The 20,244-nt window shown below is 46.4% G+C and overlaps 1 protein-coding gene across 2 annotated transcripts in view; it reads right to left on the bottom strand.

Annotated features, from left to right (window-relative positions):
• ERCC5 (ERCC excision repair 5, endonuclease) overlaps positions 1-20,244 on the bottom strand; it is an 83,653-nt gene that overhangs the window by 36,936 nt on the left and 26,473 nt on the right. For both annotated transcript variants that reach the window (XM_073569481.1, XM_073569480.1), the window contains exon 10: positions 5,013-5,263. In XM_073569481.1, the coding sequence (XP_073425582.1) occupies positions 5,013-5,263 (251 nt within the window). The remainder of the gene's footprint in view (positions 1-5,012; positions 5,264-20,244) is intronic.

Genomic DNA, 20,244 nt, shown 5'->3' with positions numbered 1-20,244 from the left:
TGTCCGGGGGAGGGTCGGATTCCAACCAGACCCCCCCCCCCCCGGATTGAACAATAGGCTAGCGGTGGGGACATGAGCGCCACCTGGGCCCTGTGGGGGGTCCCTTTGCAGCTGGTGCTGCCGCAGAGACAGGGGTGCCGGGAGCCCTGTCTCTGACAAGTGCCATGCCTGCCTGCACCTCCCCCGGTCCAAACAGGAGCCCGCAGCTGGGCTGGGGTCCCTGGACATGTAAGTGGCCGAATGGTGCCTGGTACAGGCCCTACCTGAGGTGTCTCGACCTAATGCCCCCAGGGGGGGATTAGGGAGGGTGCTGCTGTCACCGTCAGGGGGCTTCGTCCTACCCTCGACCTCAACCCAGAGCCCAAGGAACTGGGGAAGGAGGGGGGGGGGCCTCAACTTCGAACCAGTACCCGAGGGACTGGGGAAGGAGCGACATGGGGAAGAGCCATCTCGACCTCAACCGGGTACCCCTTAATAGGGGACCAAGGAGGGAGCCATGCCGGGAGTCTCACTGGAGACCCGCTTTTCTTCATCTATAATCCGTTGAAAAAAAATTAAGGAAAAAAACGGAAGAGAAAAAAAAATCTTAGATGTGCCTCCTTGCGACACTAAGCAAAAACTGGAGAAGGCCGACGCCGTCCAGGGGTGTATACTGCAGAGGAGGAGCCAAAGTTAATCTTTTTCAGATTATGCATAGTGTCGCCTCCTAGTGGACAGCAGCATAACACCCACGGTTCTGTGTCCCCCAATAAGGCAACAGAGTAAAAGAAAATTGTGATGTCATTTCCTTGTTCAACATCTTTTTTATTATCCATTTTCGAATTGAAGACCATAATGTCATTACATACCATGTTCAAATTTATAATGTACACACACACTAATATTCTGGGAAGGAGCCATTAGCCACAAAGGTTCCCAGGCAATTACTGTATTATCAGCTCACAGCTGTTTGCTTAGCCTTTACTGGCCAATTTACAGGGGAACCCCCAGAAAAAAAATTGACATGAGGTCCCCCTATAAAATTAAACCAGCAACAGCTAGGCAGACAGTTGCAGGCTGATATTAATATCCTGGGAAGGAGCCATGGATATTGGCATCCCTCAGGCTAAAAAAGTCAGCTCTCAGCTGCCCAAGAAATGGCGCATCTTATAGATGCGCTAATTCTGGCACTTTGCCTCGCTCTTCCCACTTGCCATGTAGCGGTGGCAAGTGGGATTCATATTTGTGGGGATGATGTCACCTTTGTATTGGCAGGTGATAGCAAGCCCACAGGTTAGTAATGGAGAGGCGTCTATAAAGACACCTATCGATTACTAACCCTACAGTGATTGTATAAACACACACAGCCAGAATAAAGTCCTTTATTTGAAATAAATCACACAGAATCCCCAAGGCCCTAGTCTCCTGCAAACAATAAAAAAAATAAACAAATATTATCCTATCCGATGTAGTCCACTTAGTACTGAGCGTCCCACTGCGATCTCACGTGTAAAACAGTCACATCGGGAGATGTGACTGTTCTACTCGGCCTCCAGCAAAACACTGTGGGAGCGATTATCTCCTATCAGTGTATCACTTAGCTGCAGTGAGAGTTCACCGGAGTTCATCAGCTCCAGTGATCTCACTTATGGCACAACTGCTGCGTGGGAAAGTTCTCGCGCAGCAGTGCCATAAGTGAGAGCACAGGAGCTGATCAGCTGATAAACTATGGTGAACCCTCACGGAGGCTCAGTGATACTGCGGGAGCGAATACATCCCAGTCAGTGTGTATTGCTGGTGGCCAGGTGACATAGCCGTAGGACACTTGGTATTAGATGGACTATGGCGGAAAGGTGAGTATATGTTGGTTTATTATTTTTCATTGCTTGCAGGAGACACGGACGTCAGGGATTAGGTGTTTGGCGAGTATGTAATTATTTAAATGTTCTGATTTTTTTTTTTTAACAACTGAACACATGTACCAGATGATGAGACTATATGCTCCTATCATCGGCACATGCTGGCTCTGTTATATGTGACAGCAGACATAGCCAGATGAGAGTAGTAGTCCCATCAGACGATGCCCAAGTACAATCACTATGGGCTGTTCGTCGTATGGGTACACACTCGCAAACAGATGCATATTATTCTCTGCCCACACACATCCTCAGCCCACACGCTCTTCCACTTTGACATTTCTTTTGACAATTCGCAGCGTTTTTGGCAGCAAATACCCAAACCTTTTTACACCTGTGTTTTTGCTGCAGATTTGACTGACTCAATAAGAATTGAAATGCTGCATAAAATAAAATACAGTAAATACTGACGGAAAATTACTAAATATGTGCACAGCTATGACGGGGTATGCGACAGAGCAGGAAGAGACACCAGGCCAATAAACAATCCATGTTCCCACATGCTTTATGCATCTATTAGCCCTCTGTGTCTGTACTGTTACACACTTAACATTATGGCTGGTCCATACATTCAGGGCAATTGTTACCACCCACCTTTCGTGTCTACCTTTTTCCTCATAGATTGTAAGTTTGCGAGCAGGGCCCTCATTCCTCTTGGTATCTGTTATGATCTATGTGATTATTGTTTATGCTGTAATGTCTATCGTATATACATGTACCCTCTGAAATGTAAAGTGCTGCGGAATATGTCGGTGCTATAGAAATAAAATTTATTATTAGTCATATGTATATAATGCCGGGTGCATTATATACAATGTTTTGAGTCAGAGTTAAATCCTTCTGGGAGTATTGGACACCTCTTTAAAGGCTCTCTGTCAGCACAGAATGACTGTTCAAACCAAGCAGAAGCGCTCAGATCATCATGGTGGCCAATCATTTATACCCGGAAGCAGCAGTGCAGGGTGCGTGGAGTGATGTAACTTTTAGCATATTCTGCCGTGTCCGCTAGCTCTGACACTGCTGGGCGTGCGACCCCTGCTGCTCTCCTGCTCCCTGGCCCAGCTCTCCACTGTTGTGCGTCGCAGCTGTCCAGCCGCATGCACTCATTTAAATAGTCCACAAGCTTTGTTCTTTTTGTTAAGAGTCAGCATTTTCAGTTGACCGGGACATGCACCTATGATATTATGCCCAAGGGAGGCACTAAAAACAGTCTAAGACGCCATGCTAGTGGCAAGGTAGGCCAGCAGCTCCGTGACACAGAGACCATTCATGCCATGTGTTCAGCTTAGATACCCAATAGTTGTACAGCACAGCGAAATCACAGAGGATGCTGGTAGGGTCAGCTAGGTACTCCTTCAACATCTTCCAAAACTTTTCCCTCCTTGTCAGAGTACCCTGCACCTCAGGGCCTGAGCGCAGAGAGGGTCTATCGAAACTGTCCCAGACTTCTGGTAATGGTCCCCCGCCTCTGCTGGACCTAGCGTGTGTCGCCCTCGTCTCTACTCCTTGGTTGTTAAAATAACTCTGACCTCTGCCGCCAGCATTGTCAGATAGGAATTTTTTGACCAATTGTTCAACTAGGGCCTTCTGGTATTGCACAAATTTCACTAGTCATCTTTGCCGCAGGAAGGAGAGATGGAAAATTATTCTTGTAGCATGGGTCAAGAAGGGTGAGCAACCAGTAATCAGTGTTGGAAAAATGTGCATAATGCAAAGGTTAAGGGAAAGGCAGCAGTACATAAAGTCAGCCATGTATGCCAGACTCCTAATAGGCAAGAATTCCCTGTCCCCACCAGGAGTAGAACGACTCTGATCCTCCTCTTCAGGCCATCCACACTGAATAGACAAGAAGAATGTATTGGTAGTACCCTCTGTAGCACAGGCAACCACCTCCTGTTCCTCCTCTTCATTAATCACCCAATCAGCACTGAGAAGATATCACTGTGTACTTTCTTCCTCCATCTTTCTGGTCAATATGCAAAGCTCCCTCTTTCATTGTGAGGAGGGAGCATTTAAGTAGACACAGAAGGGGATGGATACGTTGACTCTGGAGTCATTGCTGCTCACCATTTTGGTTGATTCCTCAAAGTTTTGGAGAACAGATTATCAGACATCCATGCCCACTCATCAGTTCTTATGCGTGGAGGCTGACCTGAATACTGATTGGCATGTTGGCATTCAGCTACTGCCCTCTGCTGCTCACACAGCCTTGCCAACATATGCAACATTGAGTTCTAGTGCATGGTCAGGTTGCAAACCAGTCAGTGAAGAGGCACTTGCAAGCTCTGTAGGTGACTTGTGGAAATAGGCGCCCATGCGGCGTTGCTTCACAAGTAGTTCTGTCAAATCTGGGTAGGTTTTCAGAAAGCACCAAGCCATTAAATTGAGCACGTGGGCTAGGCATGGTACATGTACGAGCATGCCAAGTCTCACAGCCACCACCAGGTTATGGCCATTATAACACAACCATGCCTGGTTGTAAGTTCAGTGGCGAGAACCACAGATCTGTCTGGTCCGGTTAGACCTTTCAACAACTCTGTGGCAGTATGCGGTTTGTCACTTAAATTAGTTGTTGCAGAGCCTGTTTCCGCTTCACTGAGGCAATGCTGCAGTGCTTCCAGCTTGTGATAAATATGGACGATAATTTGGAGATGGAGGATGAGTAGGTGGAGGGGGTGGAGGAACTGGTGTAGGACGTAGGGGAAACCCAGATGGAACTAGGGCTCGCAATTCTAGGAGTCAGGAGCACGTGTGGCTTCCAGGATCAGACTCAGTCCCGGCCTCCACAAGGTTCATCCAGAGTGCAGTCAGAAAAATGTAGCGTCACTTAACACAAGGAGTGAGTACCAAAGGACGGCCGCCGCCATGAGGTTGCGAAAAGCCTCAGTGTCCACGAGTCTAAAAGGCAACATTTCCAGGGGAAAGCAGTCTGGAAAGGTGTCAGTTTAGAGTTTGGCCCTGTGCGTGGGTGGCTGTGTACTTCATCTTGCGTTCAAAGGTCTGGGGTACAGACAGCTGAACGATGCGCTAGGACAATGAAGTGGAAGTTGTTGCAAATGCCCGACGTCAGGTTGTATTCACCTACAAAGACAAGATGAAAGCTGCAAATAACATTACCATACTTATGTCCTGCCATTCATTGGGTTCTGCTTTTCCATCTTCTGGCTCCTCATTTTGCTGCAGAGCAGCACTCTGGACATCCGTCTGCTCATCTTCTCTGAAGGAGGTTTCTAGCTGTGTAGTAGAGGTGGATGCTGCCTCAGCCAAATCATCAGCTTCTCTTTGTTCTGTATTCTTCAGAGATTCAGCAGCTTGTCCTAGCTGAGAACTACCATCATCCAAATTACCTTCTACTTCAATGAAGCTACCTATAAGAAAGAAAAACATCTGACAGTACAAATAAATGTATGCATGTTAGAGGCAACGCTGAACTTGATGCTTTTTGGTAAAAAAAGGATTGTCCCATAAAACAACATATGTCATTATCCACAGGATAGGTGATAAATATGAAAATTTCAGTTTATGTTCTTAAAATAATTAGCAAACCATACATCATTTTCTTTACACTTCACATATACTTGCTACTTAGTGTTGGTAGATCACATAAATTTTTTTTTTTTTCATTGTAATTTTATGGGTGTAATGTGAAAAAACGTGCAAAAGTTCACAGGTTATTAATACTTTTTCAAGGCACTGCATGCCATGCTGATCGACTCCTACTCAAAAAAGACTGAATGCTGTTATAAATTGAAAGGTTACTGCAACAAAGTATTGGGCTAATGGTGTGCATATTTATGCAGTCAGATTTTAAATTCTTTATTTCTCTTTTTTCTACCTGAAAAGATTTCAGTTTATTTTTCAATTGAATTGTACAAATTATGGGTGACATTAATCCCTTAGTGACAAACACCATACATGTACCAAGCAAGCTGGGAGAAAGTGTATGGAGTGGGCTCAAAGGCTGAACCAGCCCTATACCTGGCAGATAATGGCTGATTGTCAAAGGCAGTTCCTGGCTGTGACAATCAGCCACGTGTGTAGCCAAGCTACGCTCGCAACTGTTGTGACAGAGGCATTAACTTTGCACAGGCACGAGGATACATGTCATTCTATGTGCCTATCTACCGCCCTGTGATGTAATCTCAGGGTGTTGATGGGTTGTGATGGCAGCCAGGAGTTTTTGAAGATTCCAGTGCGTGCCATCATGGATCTCCATTGAAACTCAGGATGTTTATTCACTAAAGTATTGTTGTATATAGCACAAGCAATCAGACGATTTCAGGTTTAAAGGGCTTGATCGGTCTAAATCAATAAGTCTGCAAACTTATGACTTCCCCCAGCGCACGCACTATGAGGATTCACCAATTACTGAGCGGGGACCAGCAGGTATGCATACATTATACATACTCCCAGGCAGTACCTGGCTAGGGGGCGTGGCCTCACTCCATATACTTGCACTGAGCGAAGCTCCGCCCAGTCTAGTAATGCAGCTGTCCTGAGGGCGCCGCATCGCTCAGTACAAGTGTATGGAGAGAGGCCGCACCCTCTAGTTGGGTTCTTGCCAGGATTATCCATGACCCACGCGTACCCGCAGGTCCCAGCTCTCTGGGATTAAATAAGTCTGCAGTCACATAGTCTGCAGTCACTATCAATTTAGACTGGACAACCCCTTTAAAGGGAATCTGTCACCACTTTTTTGGCAAAAATATCATTCAAATTAGTGTCAGCTCTGCATTATACAAGTACTTTTTATACCCCTTGACTTCCCACCAATGATACATAAATACTGTTTTTATTCCTCCCGCGGTGTATGTAAATATGCTCGGTCCGGTCTGATGGGCGGGGCTTATTGTCCATCTCCCCTCCTTGTCTTGCTGTACGTATTAGTTTCTGTGAATATCAGATAGCGTAGATTTACCGCGCGTGTGCATTCAAATGGTCCCTCGCGCGTACGCAGTATGCTTTGCCCAACTGTGGGCAAAGCCAAAAAAACAGTACTGCGCATGTGCAATACTGTTTTTTCGGCTTTGCTCACAGTTGGGCAAAGCATACTGCACACGCGCGAGAGACCATTTGAATGCGGATGCGCAGTAACTCTACGTGAACGCATGAATTCATAGAATCATAGAATCGTATAGTTGGAAGGGACCTCCTGGGCCATCTGGTCCAACCCCCTGCTCAAAGCAGGATTCGCTAAATCATCCCAGTCAGATGTCTGTCCAGCCTCTGTTTGAAGACTTCCATTGAAGGAGAACTCACCACTTCTCGTGGCAGCCTGTTCCACTCATTGATCACTCTGTCAAAAAGTTTTTTCTAATATCTAATCTGTGTCTCCTCCCATTCAGTTTCATCCCATTGCTTCTAGTCTTTCCTTGTGCAAATGAGAATAAAGTTGATCCTTCTACAATGTGACAGCCCTTTAGATATTTGTAGACAGCTATTAAGTCTCCTCTCAGTCTTCTCTTTTGCAAACTAAACATTCCCAAATCCTTCAACCTTTCCTCATAAGACAGGGTTTGCAGACCGGTCACCATTCTGGTCGCTCTTTTCTGAACTTGCTCCAGTTTGTTTATGTCTTTTTTAAAATGTGATGCCCAAAACTGGACACAATATTCCAGATGAGGTCTGACCAAAGAGGAGTAGAGGGAAATAATGACTTCACGTGATCTAGACTGTATGCTTCTGTTAATACATCCTAGAATTGCATTTGCCTTTTTTGCTGCTGCATCACACTGTTGACTCATATTCAGTCTGTGATCTATTAGTATACCCAAGTCTTTTTCACATGTGCTGTCACTTAGCCCTATTCCTCCCATTCTATATATGCTTTTTCCATTTTTATTGCCCAGATGTAGTACTTTGCATTTCTCCCTGTTAAAAACCATTCTGTTAGTTGCTGCCCACTTCTCCAGTTTATTTAAATCTTTTTGAATCCTCTCTCTCTCTTCTCTAGTATTAGCTATCCCTCCTAGCTTTGTGTCATCAGCAAATTTAATCAGTTTACCCTCAATTCCTTCATCTAAATCGTTGATAAAGATGTTGAACAATACAGGGCCCAGGACAGAGCCCTGTGGTACCCCACTTGAGACATTCTTCCAACTGGATGTGCAGCCATTTACGACCACTCTTTGGGTCCGATCACTAAGCCAGTTATGAATCCACCTAACAGTTGCCTTGTCCATTCCATACTTAGTCATTTTTTCAATAAGGATTGTATGAGAGACTTTGTCAAATGCTTTGCTGAAGTCAAGATATACTATATCTACAGCATTTCCTTGATCTACCCAATCAGTGATACCGTCATAGAAGGAAATTAAGTTAGTCTGACATGACTTATTAGTTACAAACCCATGCTGACTCTGTTTAATAACTTCATTCTTATCCAGGTATTGACATACATGTTGTTTAATAATTTGTTCAAAGATCTTTCCTGGTATAGAAGTCAGACTCACCGGCCTATAGTTACCTGGGTCCACCTTCTTCCCCTTTTTGAAGATAGGAACAACATTTGCTCTTCTCCAGTCTTCTGGCACTTCTCCTGTTCTCCAAGAATTTTCAAAGATTATAGTGAGGGGTTCTAAAATTTCTTCTGCTATCTCCTTCAGTACTCTGGGGTGTAATTCATCTGGACCTGGAGACTTGAATTCATTTAGGCTAGCTAAGTGTTTCCTCACTATCTTTCTGTTTATAGATATCCTGGATTCCTCTATTCCCTTAATAGGACAGTGAATAACAGTTGATGTTACATTTCCTTTCTGAGAGAAAACAGATGCAAAATAGGAATTTAAAAGTTCAGCCTTCTCAACATCCTGTCTTACCATTTCATCATTTTCATCCTGTAAAAATCCTATAGCATCTTTGACTTTTCTTTTACTTTTGACATATCCCCAAAATCCTTTATTATTGCTTTTGTCATTTCTTGCAAGCCTCATTTCATTTTCATCTTTAGCTAATCTGATTTGTGCCCTGCAGGTTCTGCAGACAGCATTATATTCTTCTTTAGATATGCCTCCCTCTTTCCATTTTATAAACATTTTTTTCTTCCTTTTTAGCATGTGCTTAAGTTCTGTGTTCATCCATCCTGGTTTCCTTAACTGCTTCCTATTCTTCCCTCTTTTCGGAATTGTTAACAACTGTGCTTTGAGAATTTCATTTTCCAAGATTTCCCATCCTTCCTGGACATTTTTGTCTTTAAGGATATCCAGCCATTGGATCCCTCCAATTCTCTTTCTGAATCCCTTAAAATCTGCCTTTCTGAAATCTAACCTTGATGTCTGAGTCTTCACAGGTCTTCCGCCTCTAGTTATCCAAAATTCTAAAATAGCATGGTCGCTACCTCCTAGGGTCCCAGCCACTTTTACCTCCTGAACCATTTCCTCCCTGTTTATAAGGATTAGATCCAAGGTAGCAGTTCCCCTTGTTTTCTCCCTTACCTTTTGGAAGATAAAGTTGTCAGCAAGAGAGGATAAGAATTTCCTTGACCTGTTAGTTTTGCCTGAGAGAGATTCCCAACAAATGTCTGGATAGTTGAAATCTCCCATGACAACTATGTCATATTTTTTGGAGAACTTGGCCATTTGATGCATAAAGAGTTCATCCATAGCTTCAGCTTGCACAGGCGGCCTGTAGTAAATGCCTACAATGGTGTCCTTTCCATTGTTCTGTCCTTGTATTCTTACCCAAACAGTTTCCACAGAACTCCCAGTCTCTGAAGCTTCAATCTCTGTGCAGATATACGCGTTTCTAACATACAATGCGACACCCCCTCCTCGTTTATCAAGTCTGTTTCTTGCAAATAAGTTGTATCCTTCTAGTCTTGTATTCCAATCATGTGTATTGTCCCACCAAGTTTCAGTGATTCCAATGACATCATATTTCTTTTCCTGTGTTAGTAGTTCCAATTCTCCTTGTTTGTTGCCCATGCTTTGTGCATTAGTATAGAAACATTTTAGTTTGTGATTGGTTTCTCTTTCTCCAATATTTTTATTAATTAGATTCTTTCGTCTTTGTTCTTCCTTTCCACTTCTAATAGCAGAGTTCTCAATAGCATTTGTCAGGTGTATGGCTTTTTCTGGTCTTTTGCTTCCCTTCCCATGTTGTTCTAGTTTAAAGCTCTCCTTACAAGTGTAGCAAGGCGACTTCCAAATACATGCTTACCAGTCTTCGTAAGGTGCACCCCATCTCTAGCAAGTAGTCCATCGTATAAGTAGTTCACTCCGTGATCCAGAAATCCAAATCGTTGCTGACGGCACCATCGACGTAGCCAGTTGTTCACCTGCAGAATCTTATTCCACCTCCTTGTTCCATGTCCATCCACTGGGAGGATGGAAGAGAAGACCACCTGCGCTCCCAGTTCTTTCACTTTCTTGCCTAAGTCTTCAAAGTCTCTGCAGATGGTTTCCAGGTCGTGTCTTGCGGTGTCATTTGTCCCCACATGTAGTAGCAGGAATGGGTAGTCATCTGTAGGTCTGAAGAGTCCTGATATCCTGTCAGACACATCTTTAATTTTTGCACCTGGAAGACAGCACATTTCTCTTGAAGTTATATCCGGTCTGCAGATAGCGGCCTCAGTTCCTCTCAACAGGGAATCCCCCATGACCACCACTCTCCGTTTCTTCTTCACAACATTTTTCTTTCTCCATCCAGGAGGACTCTGAAGGCGTACAAGGTTGCTGCTTGTTGGCAAAGTCTTATCCTGATGTATTTCTTCATTGTTTTCCTGCGTGAGAGCCTGGTACTGGTTTCTGAGCAGTATGGGTGCTGACTGCCTCCTGATCCTCCTGCTTCTCTGGGTCACATGTCTCCATTCCTCTGTTTCTTCAGGTGCACTTCGAATTTCTTCTCTTTCTGTAACATGAAGAGATAATTCTGCTCTGTCCAAGAACTCTTCACCTTCCTTAATGATCTTCAACGTAGCTAACCTCTCTTCGAGATTTTGCAACTTTTCCTCCAACAGTGACACAAGCTTGCATTTGTGGCATGTGAAGTTTGGCTTTTCCACTGGTAAGTCTGTGAACATGTAGCAAGAAATGCAGCTCACCAAATGGCTCCTGGCCTCTTCCATCTTGAGATTTCTTAAAAACGATGAAAGATGAGCCCCGGCGCGCGTTTTTTCCGATTTCCTCTTTTCAGCTGCAACGGCCAAAACCCAGTGATCGTTGAGCTCGCGGAGACTCTTCACTTATCCCAGAAGGCACTGGGAATATGCAAATTACCCGAAAGGAATGCGTAGAGCAAGCCAGGAGGGGGAAAAGCCGGATTACTTACCGGTAATGCTCTTTTAATGAGTCCACGACAGCACCCACTTGGAGAGAGGGATCCGCCCATAGGAACAGGAAACCTACAGAGATAAAAGAGGGCGGTCCGCCTCTCCTCCTCAGTTGTTTTTCAGAGTACCCGTAGGACCGCCAATTATTAGGCCATTATATTAATCAATATTTAAAATTTTTTACATCTAAGAAGGTGTATATACATTGTTAACTTCTAGGGAGGGTTAGTGAACGGGTGCTGTCGTGGACTCATTAAAAGAGCATTACCGGTAAGTAATCCGGCTTTTTACTCTTCGCCACGACAGCACCCACTTGGAGAGACTTTCAGAGACCTTCACCTGGGAGGGACCACCGTGCTGAGGACCGCTCTACCAAAGGCTAGGTCAGATGAGCATGATAAGTCAAGCCTATAGTGGTTATAGAAAGTAGAAGGCGTCAACCAAGTTGCGGCCTTACATATAGACTCGATTGCGACGTCTCCCCTCTGCGCCCACGAGGATGCCATAGCTCTGGCGGAATGTGCCCTGATACCCTCCGGAGGATCTTTATTTCTCGCGGAGTTTGCCAGACAGATCGCGTCCCTAATCCACAGAGACAGAGTACCCCTTGTGACTTCATATCCCTTCTTTGGCTCTGGAAAGAAATAAAACAGAGCCCTACTCTTCCTCCAGCTGTTAGACTTCTCGATGTATTGTAACACTGCTCTTCTAACGTCTAGTGTATGGAATTTTTCTTCTGGAGTAGAATGGTTACTGTAAAATGAAGGGAGGTGAATCTCTTGCGACCTATAAAATTTCCCCGTTACTTTTCGCAGAAACGAGGGGTCTGGTTTTAATATCAACTGATCCTGGAATGTTTAACAGGAACGGAGGTTCTATTGAAAGTGTCTATGTCGATGACCCTTCCGGCTGAAGTTAGTGCCACTAGCAGTACAGTCTTAAGAGATAAGTGTTTAAGGGATATTGAGTCTAATGGATCAAAGGGGTAGCGCGTTAGGGCATCTAGTACCAGATTCAAATCCCAGGGAGGCACTCTGGGTATGTGTACTGGTTCGCTCTGTTCACAGCCAGAGATGAGTCTGGCCATCCATCTATTGCCTGCCATGCTATAATTATAGAGGGCCCCTAGAGCAGACACTTGAACTTTTAGTGTGTTGACGGATAGCCCTAGATCTTTCTCCTTTTTGTAGAAATTCTAGAATGGGTGTTATCGGGATTTCTCTAGAGTCGGAAGCTGTGTGGAACTCTAGGAACTTCCTCCATACCCTGTTATAACTCTTTGTAGTAGCCAATTTTCGACTCTGTAGGAGGGTATTGACTAGTCCCCCCGTGAACACTCTTGCTCTCAACATCTCCCTTCCAAGATCCAGCCGTCAAGCGGAGATTGTCCACTTGAGGATGGAAGAATGGCCCCTGAGAGAGGAGCTTGTGGGCTGAGGGAGCACCCAAGGGTTTGTCACTGACATTGCTTGTAGGCACAAAAACCCCTGGCCTCCTGGGCCAAAATGGCGCTATTAAGATTATTCTCGCCTTTTCTGCCTTGATCTTCCTGATAACCTGCGGCAGTAGTATGATTGGGTGAAAGGCATATGCCAATCTGAACTGCCACGGGGCTTGGAGGGCATCCAGAATTTCCAGACAGTCTGCCACGTTCAGGGAGGCGAACCTTCGCCCCTGTCTGTTTTGTTTGGTGGCAAAGAGATCTATCTGGGAAAGTCCCCACAGTGACACGACGTGTTTGAATATTTGCCGGCTCAGGCACCATTCTCCTTGCCATAACGTGTGGCGACTTAGGAAGTCTGCTTCTGAATTGTCTCTTCCTCTTATGTGGACAGCCGAGAGAGACAAAAATTGTTTTTCGGCTAAGAATAAAAATTTTCTTGCGGAAGACATTAAGCTGTTCGATCGAGTTCCGCCTTGCCTGTTCAGATATGCTACCACTGTGGTGTTGTCTGAAAGGATTCTCATGTGTTCTCCTTGTAGCTGTGGAAAGAAGTGATATAACGCATGACTAACCGCATTCAGCTCTTTTAAGTTTGAGGAATCTTGTCTCTCGCTTATATCCCATTGGCCTTGGGAGAAGATCCCCCCATATGAGCCCCCCATCCTGTAGGGCTGGCATCAGTAGTAACTATACCGGAAGGTGTTATCACCCATGACACTCCTCTCGATAGATTGTCATCTAACCACCATACCAGGGAAGTTAGGACTGTTTGGGATAAGGTGATTTCCTTTGCCAAATTCCCTCGGACACAAGCCTCCTCTAGGAGAATCTGTTGTTGCAGTTCCCTGGTGTGGAACTGGGCCCACTGAACCGCTGGGATGCAGGAGGTAAGAGACCCCAAGAGGGACATTGCTTCCCTCAAGGACAGGCCTGGTTTGTCCATTGCTAATGTTATCTTTGTTTTGATCATTGCAATCTTTACCTGTGGTAGCAGACATTTTTGTAACGCATGACCTCGGACCTGTGAGCGCGGGTGGTCTCCCATTCGGGCCCAGGCCGCTTAGCGGCCGCCACCCGACGAACGCAATCACGCTCGGTCTAGAATGGCCGGCGGCCTAGTTGGAGACCTAGGAAGGACTGGACGGATTGTGGCTCGACTCTGGACTACTTGAAGTTTATTATCCAACCTAGAGCCTGTAGGGATTAAGATTGCGTCAGCAACTCGTCTATTACATTGTCGAGTTGAGTTCCCTATTATTAAGAAGTCGTCCAGATAGGGTATTATCAAGCTGTGTTTCTGGCATAGGAAGGCCTTTACTTCCAGCATCACCTTTGTAAAGACCCGTGGTGCAATGGAGAGGCCGAAAGGCATGGCTGTGAACTGGAGCTGGTGTATGGTGCCATCGAGGGACACCGCCACTCAGGTATTTCTGATACCTGTAATGGATGGGAAGAGTATTATAAGCATCCTTTAGATCTAGGTCCACAATCATACAATTGGGGAAGAGAAGTTTAATTGTAGACTTAATATACTCCATCTTAAATCGTTGATTTTTGACAAATGTATTTAGCTTTTTCAGGTTGATGATTGTCCTGAAAGAGCCATCTGGCTTAGGTACCAGAAAAAGAGGGGAGTAAAACCCTCTCTCTTCCTGCCCTTTGGGCACATGGTCCAATACTTTTGTCCAACAAGGTTAGAATCTCAACTTCCAGGGCCTGCAGTTGGATTGGTGAGTTGAGAGATGCTATAATAACCGAGTTATGTGGGGTATGATGGAACTCTATCTTTAGCCCATTTCTAACAATGTCCAGGACCCAAGAACTGGCTGTGATTTTCCCCCATTCTCAGAGGAAAAAAAATTTTAGTCTTCCTCCTACTGTAGTGACTAGCCCTTTAGTTTTTGTCTCTACGGGAGGATCTTGTCCTCCTTTATGGCCCAACGATTCTGGTTTTCCGTTGGCCTTCCTCTGCCAAATGGCCATCTTTTAAACGCCCTCCCTCACAAGGAATGGCACAGAGCTTTGCCTTGGATTGGGTATCGCCTCTCCGGCTTTTAAGCCATAGACTATGCCTGGCGTTAAGTAAGCCTGCTGTCCTGGATGCCAAACGTAATGAGTCAGCAGAAGCGTCCGCTATAAACGCAGCCTCCCCACGGATCATGGGAACAGCGGCTCGTAATCTGTTTCTGGAGGCCTTTTTGGTCTATTTGCTGGTCTAGTTGATCAATCCAGGTCAGCATAGAACGGCCCAAGCAAGTGCTGGCTATTGACTGCTTAAACGTGCCGGTAGCTGCCTCCCATGCCCTTTTCAGTGCGGCATTGGCCTTACGGTCGAGTGGATCTTTTAGCACGCCCTGATTGTTTTGAGGTAGAGGCGACAACAGCGTCCACTTTCGGGACCTTAGACCCCGTTACCAACTTCTTGTCACTGAAGGGGTACCTTCTCCTTGAAGCCGAGGGGAGGTAACCTCTCCTGGTCCTGTTTCTCCCATTCTTTCTTAACCAGGCTTTTATGACTGGTATAACAGGGAAGGCTCTCCTCTTCCTATCAGTTAGTCCTGCAAACATTATTTGTTTGCAGCTCCCTTGTGTCTGTGCATCCCATGGTGTTTCTCACGGACTTAACTAAGTTGTCCATGTTCTCTAAGGGGAAACGCAAACACCCCTCCATACCTGAGGAGGATGACGATGTGGATATGTTAGAGCTATCAGAGATCACAGCCTCGTCAGAGTCTGAGCTGGCCACAGTCGGTTTCTTAGTCTTAGTATGTGTAGGTGTACTACTAGACTGGGTTAAGGCCCGTAACTTCTGTGGCTGACGCTGAAGCCCGTTTCGCAGTCTCATTAATGCATTTTTTACAAAGCCTTTTTTTTTTTCCTGAGGGAGGAGATGTAGCGAAGAGGAGAAGAGGGAGAGAGGAAGGGAGAGGTATTTGTCAGCTTGATAGGCAGAGAGTCGTCCACTCACCCAGAGAAGCTGTAGGTACCGGCTCAGGAGGCTGAGATGGGGGCTTGTTGGTGTGGCTTCTGTCCGAGGAACCTCTGCCAGAGTGGTCCTTGGATGCCACCGTGTCACCTGCAAAACATGCTTGCCTGCTAAACCCTTCGCAGCAGGGGGTTTTTTTTTTTTTTTTTTGCTCCACCATTATTTTGCCGGTACTCCCTCCCCCCCCGGGAGCACCTCCTCAGGGTAGGCGCAGCTAATTTGCGCATGCTCGGCCTGGTATACAGCCGCCGAATATTGTCCCTTTTTTTTTTTTTTTCTTCCTTTTGCAGCTTCTGTGGGGAGGGGGCGGGGAGCGCTTCGCAAGCTTATGCGCGGTCTCGCGATGCTCCTGAGACCGCGCGTGCACCTTGCCGCTGGGGATTCTCCGGTGACCCGGAAGTTCCCCCTTACCACTTCCGGTATCGGCGCTGCATGTGCGTCCTCCCTCTGGGGACTGAAGCCATGGGAAAACGGAGGCTGCATCTGTTCCCTCCGGTTCTGCGCTCCCACACGGACCGGGACGGCCATCTCCGGACCCCGGTGGCGTGTATATGCAGGAGAACCCCGGGCGGCCTCACCCGGACCCGTTGTTTCTGCCATCGCTGCTGCGGCTGTTCAGTCGAGGAGGGAGCCGGATTACAGCACTCCCCAGTCGCTGCTTCTGGACCAGAACCCCTGCCGTTCCCACAGAGACTGCACAGGCGGTTCCTTGGCCCAGGTATGTCTGTAGAGGAATCCTGCTGTCTTCCACCGGAACAGGAAACCAACTGAGGAGAGGCGGACCGCCCTCTTTTATCTCTGTAGGTTTCCTGTTCCTATGGGCAGATCCCTCTCTCCAAGTGGGTGCTGTCGTGGCGAAGAGTAAAAGATGGACAATAAGCCCCGCCCATCCGACCAGACCGAGCATATTTACACACACTGCGGGAGGAATAAAAACGGTATTTATGTATCATTGGTGGGGAGTCAAGGGGTATAAAAAGTCCTTGTATAATATGCCTGCCGTGGCCTCTTTAATAATCTGGTACAACATGGGGCCAAACAGGCGGCCCCCCTGGAAGGGGAGACTGTTAAGAGACTTGAGCCAAATATTCCTCCGGATGGCCACCATATTGCTGGATGCCTGAGCAACGCAGGATGCACCATCCAAGGATGCAGATACCAAATATTTCCTGTCGGAAGAGCTGCCCTTATAAAAGGTGTTTGGCCCATCTGGCTATGGCCTTTGAGACCCAGGTAGAGGAAATGGCCGGGCATAATGTAGAGGCAGCAGTTTCAAAGCCTGACTTTGCCAGCGATTCTATCATCCTATCGTTAGAGTCTTTGAAGGATGCTGCATTAGAAAATGGGAAGGCAGTGTTGGTTGACAGTCTAGAGACTGGCGGGTCCACAGCAGGGGAAGTCGTCCAGTTAGCGGTGAGCTCCGAGGAGAAGGGCTATAGAATGCCGAGGCGTTTCCCTCTTTGAAAGAGTCTGGTAGGGTTCTACCGTTCCCTTTTAAATACCTCCACAAATTCATTGTGTGAGGCAAAGACCTTGGAAGGTGGTTTTGACCGTCTAAACGAAACCGCCTCATCTGCGGGTCCCGTAGCGGTATCCTTGATGCCTAAAGTCTGGTTGACCGCAACAATCAGGCTCTGCACCATATCTCTCATGTTGGATGCCTGTTCTGAATCTATGTTAGACTCATCTTCTAAAAGTGCGTCCGAAGATGCCTCGCCCGACACTGGAGAAGAGGAGCCAGAAGAGGGATCTCGCTGTAAAAGACCGGATGCTGAGATGGAGCGGGAAGAGGACCTAGAACGGTGCTCCTGTCTGGGTCTCTTACGGCCTATGTTGGAAGGACAGTACGGAGAATCCTGTGACCCACTGGCGACTGCGGGGGGCAGAAGGGGTAATTTGTCACGCATGGACACCAGGGTCTATGACACCCTGGTGAGGTCTGCCACAGACAGCGACAGAGGAAGCCCACCCTGGGATAGAGGTCTCGTTCTCGCCTGGGGTGGGAAGAGACTACTGGGCAGTGGGCTTGATGCATCCCTGACAGAGGGGAGAGGACTGACCTGAAGGGAGTCTGTGTGCTCTTCTTCCCAAAGCAAAATGTGTGACCAGAGTAGAGGAAGAAGAAGCAGTACGACGGGGAAAGCTCTCCTTTGTGCTTAGGAATGAGCAGACCCACTAACTGATGCCAGATTAGGGGACAGAAAAGATGCAGAGGAGTCAGTCTGCAGAGAAGAGCTAGTCACAGTATCCTGTCCCGTAGTCTGCTTCCAGGCTGTAGAGGCTGCTGAGCGAAGATAGGCAGAGAAGAGCTGGTCCTGCCGAGAGAAGGCACCATCCGGGTCCACACACCAGAAAACGGTGACCACAGGGAGGCGAGGACTGTGTAAGAGAGTTTGCTCCACAGAAGAGTGGGCGTGCAGTGAAAAAGCCGCTCTGTATTGCCTGAATTGGGGCAGAGCTAACCGCCAGCTCTGGGGGAAGAAAGATGGCAGCGATCGCTACTTTCCCTGCGCCACTTGTGAGGCCGTGTGGAGTGGGCAGAGCTTGCGCCAGGTGCAGGAAACGTTAGTGAGGAGAGATGGGAGGGAGAAGAGCCCGTCCGAAGCCTGAGATGAAGGGGGCGGAGCTAAGGACTAAGCCGGAGAAGCCGGGGCCTAAATTAATAACCGGTGACCTCCGACGGAGGAAGGGGGGGGCGGCGCGGAAGTCCTGAAAACAGCAAAGCTATCCACTGGATCCATAAAAGGAGGTAGCCCGGTGCCGGAAGGGGAATAGGGACTAGGCCCAACAGTAAGACGGAGCCTGGATTAAATCAGAGACTGTGCGAGGCGCTCACATAGCCTGATGCTCCGTACTATAAAAGGATAGAGGGGCAAGGTTACCTTAACCTGAAGAGGGCCCCAATAAAAACCTTTTCTTCCTCTGTCCTCTTCCTTTGCAGCTTGTCCTGAAGAAACCTAGAGAAAAGAGGGAAGAGTACCTCTCCATCCTAAGGATGTTAGATGTCCAGAAGCTCGCTGAAGGACATCCGCGTCTCCTCCAGCCAACAGGCTCTGGTGGGCGACAATGGTCTAGGACCGGATCCAGATCACCCAAGCAGGCTTCTGTGCTAGGGGTTGGGGTCCAGTCGACTAGACCTATGAGGATACGGGGTGGCAGTACACACCGTACTCCTAGTTTCTTTGTGGGAATACAGTAGTGACCTTTCACACTGTATCCCTCCGGGTACCTGAAAAGGAGGGACACACATTGAGGTAGAAATGGGTTCAAGAAAGACCCGTGTCCACCTCCTACTGATACTAAGCTAAAACAGATCAACTTAGTGCCAGTCGGTGGGGTGTATACTGCAGAGGAGGAGCTAACTTTTTTTTTATGTGCATAGTGTCAGCCTCCTAGCGGCAACAGCAAACACCCATGGTTCCTGTGTCCCCGAATGAAGCAATAGAGAAAATCTCATTTTTACAGATCAAAGTTGTAAAATCTGTGAAGCACCTGTGGGATGAAGGTGCTCACCACACATCTAAATATATTCCTTGAGGGGTCCAGTTTTCAAAATGGGGTCGTGTGTGTGTGTGACAAAGTGTGCATTCCAAAATGTCACGCATTACATTGAGCTCTACCAGCTTTCCCCCAATCTCTATCTAAACATTTGTGTGGGATAAATGTGATTTTTTTTTTTTTTATTTTGAAGGATTTACATTATAGACCGCTGGGGTTTAAATGGTGCTCACCACACATCTAGAAACATTCCTTGACGGGTCTAGTTTCCAAACTGCAGTCACTTGTTTGGATCTCCAAATGCAACATAGCGTCTACTAATTATTCCAGCAAAATTTTGCATTCAAAAAGTCAAATGAAGCTCCTTCTAATCCAAGCCCTGACATTACAGCCAAACAGTAATTTTCCCCCTCATATGGGGGGAAATATGGGGTATTGGTGTGCTCGGAAGAAATAGCACAACAAATTTTGGGGGCTCATTTGCTCCTGTTACCCTTGAGAAAATTAAAAAAAAAAAAAAATAATTCGGGTCTAAAGTAATGTTTGTTGGATTTCCATTTTTTCCTTCCACATGCCTATAATTCCTTTGAAGCACCTGAAGGGTTAATAAACTTCTTGAATGCGGTTTTGAGCACCTTGAGGGGTGCAGTTTTTAGAATGGTGTCACTTAGGGATATTTGGGATATGTGGTCCCTAACCAAAATGAAAAAAAAAAAAAAAAAAAAAAATGGTGTGTTAAAAATGAGAAATTGCTGGTCATCTTAACCCTTTAACTTCCTAACAAAAAAAAAAAAAAGTGGGAACCGTTTAAGTGTTACAGAGTTATTACCACAAAGTGACACTGGTCAAGAATTGTAAAATTTGGTCTGGTCAGGATGGTGCAAACAGGCTCGGCGGTGAAGTGGTTAAAGAAATAAAAACTAAAAATTCCAAGATTGTGCATTTTTTTGCTAGCGACAACGCTTAAGAAAAATGCAGCAAGCAGCGATCAAAATGTCATGTCTATCCCAATATCACAAAACAGTACCAATAAAAATAAACCCTCACACAGCGCCACCTGCAGAAACATGAAAACATTAGGGGTCTTGGAAAATGGAGACATTAGGCTATGTGCCCACGTTGCGTGTTAAAACGCACACTGAAAAATCGGACT

The sequence above is a fragment of the Dendrobates tinctorius genome, unplaced genomic scaffold, assembly GCF_039654945.1.
Source record: "Dendrobates tinctorius isolate UK_male_01 unplaced genomic scaffold, ASM3965494v1 ptg000026l, whole genome shotgun sequence".
Taxonomy (NCBI): Eukaryota; Metazoa; Chordata; class Amphibia; order Anura; family Dendrobatidae; genus Dendrobates; species Dendrobates tinctorius.
The sequence above is the reverse complement of the archived record's forward strand: the minus strand, read 5'-3'. Positions and strand labels throughout refer to the sequence as shown.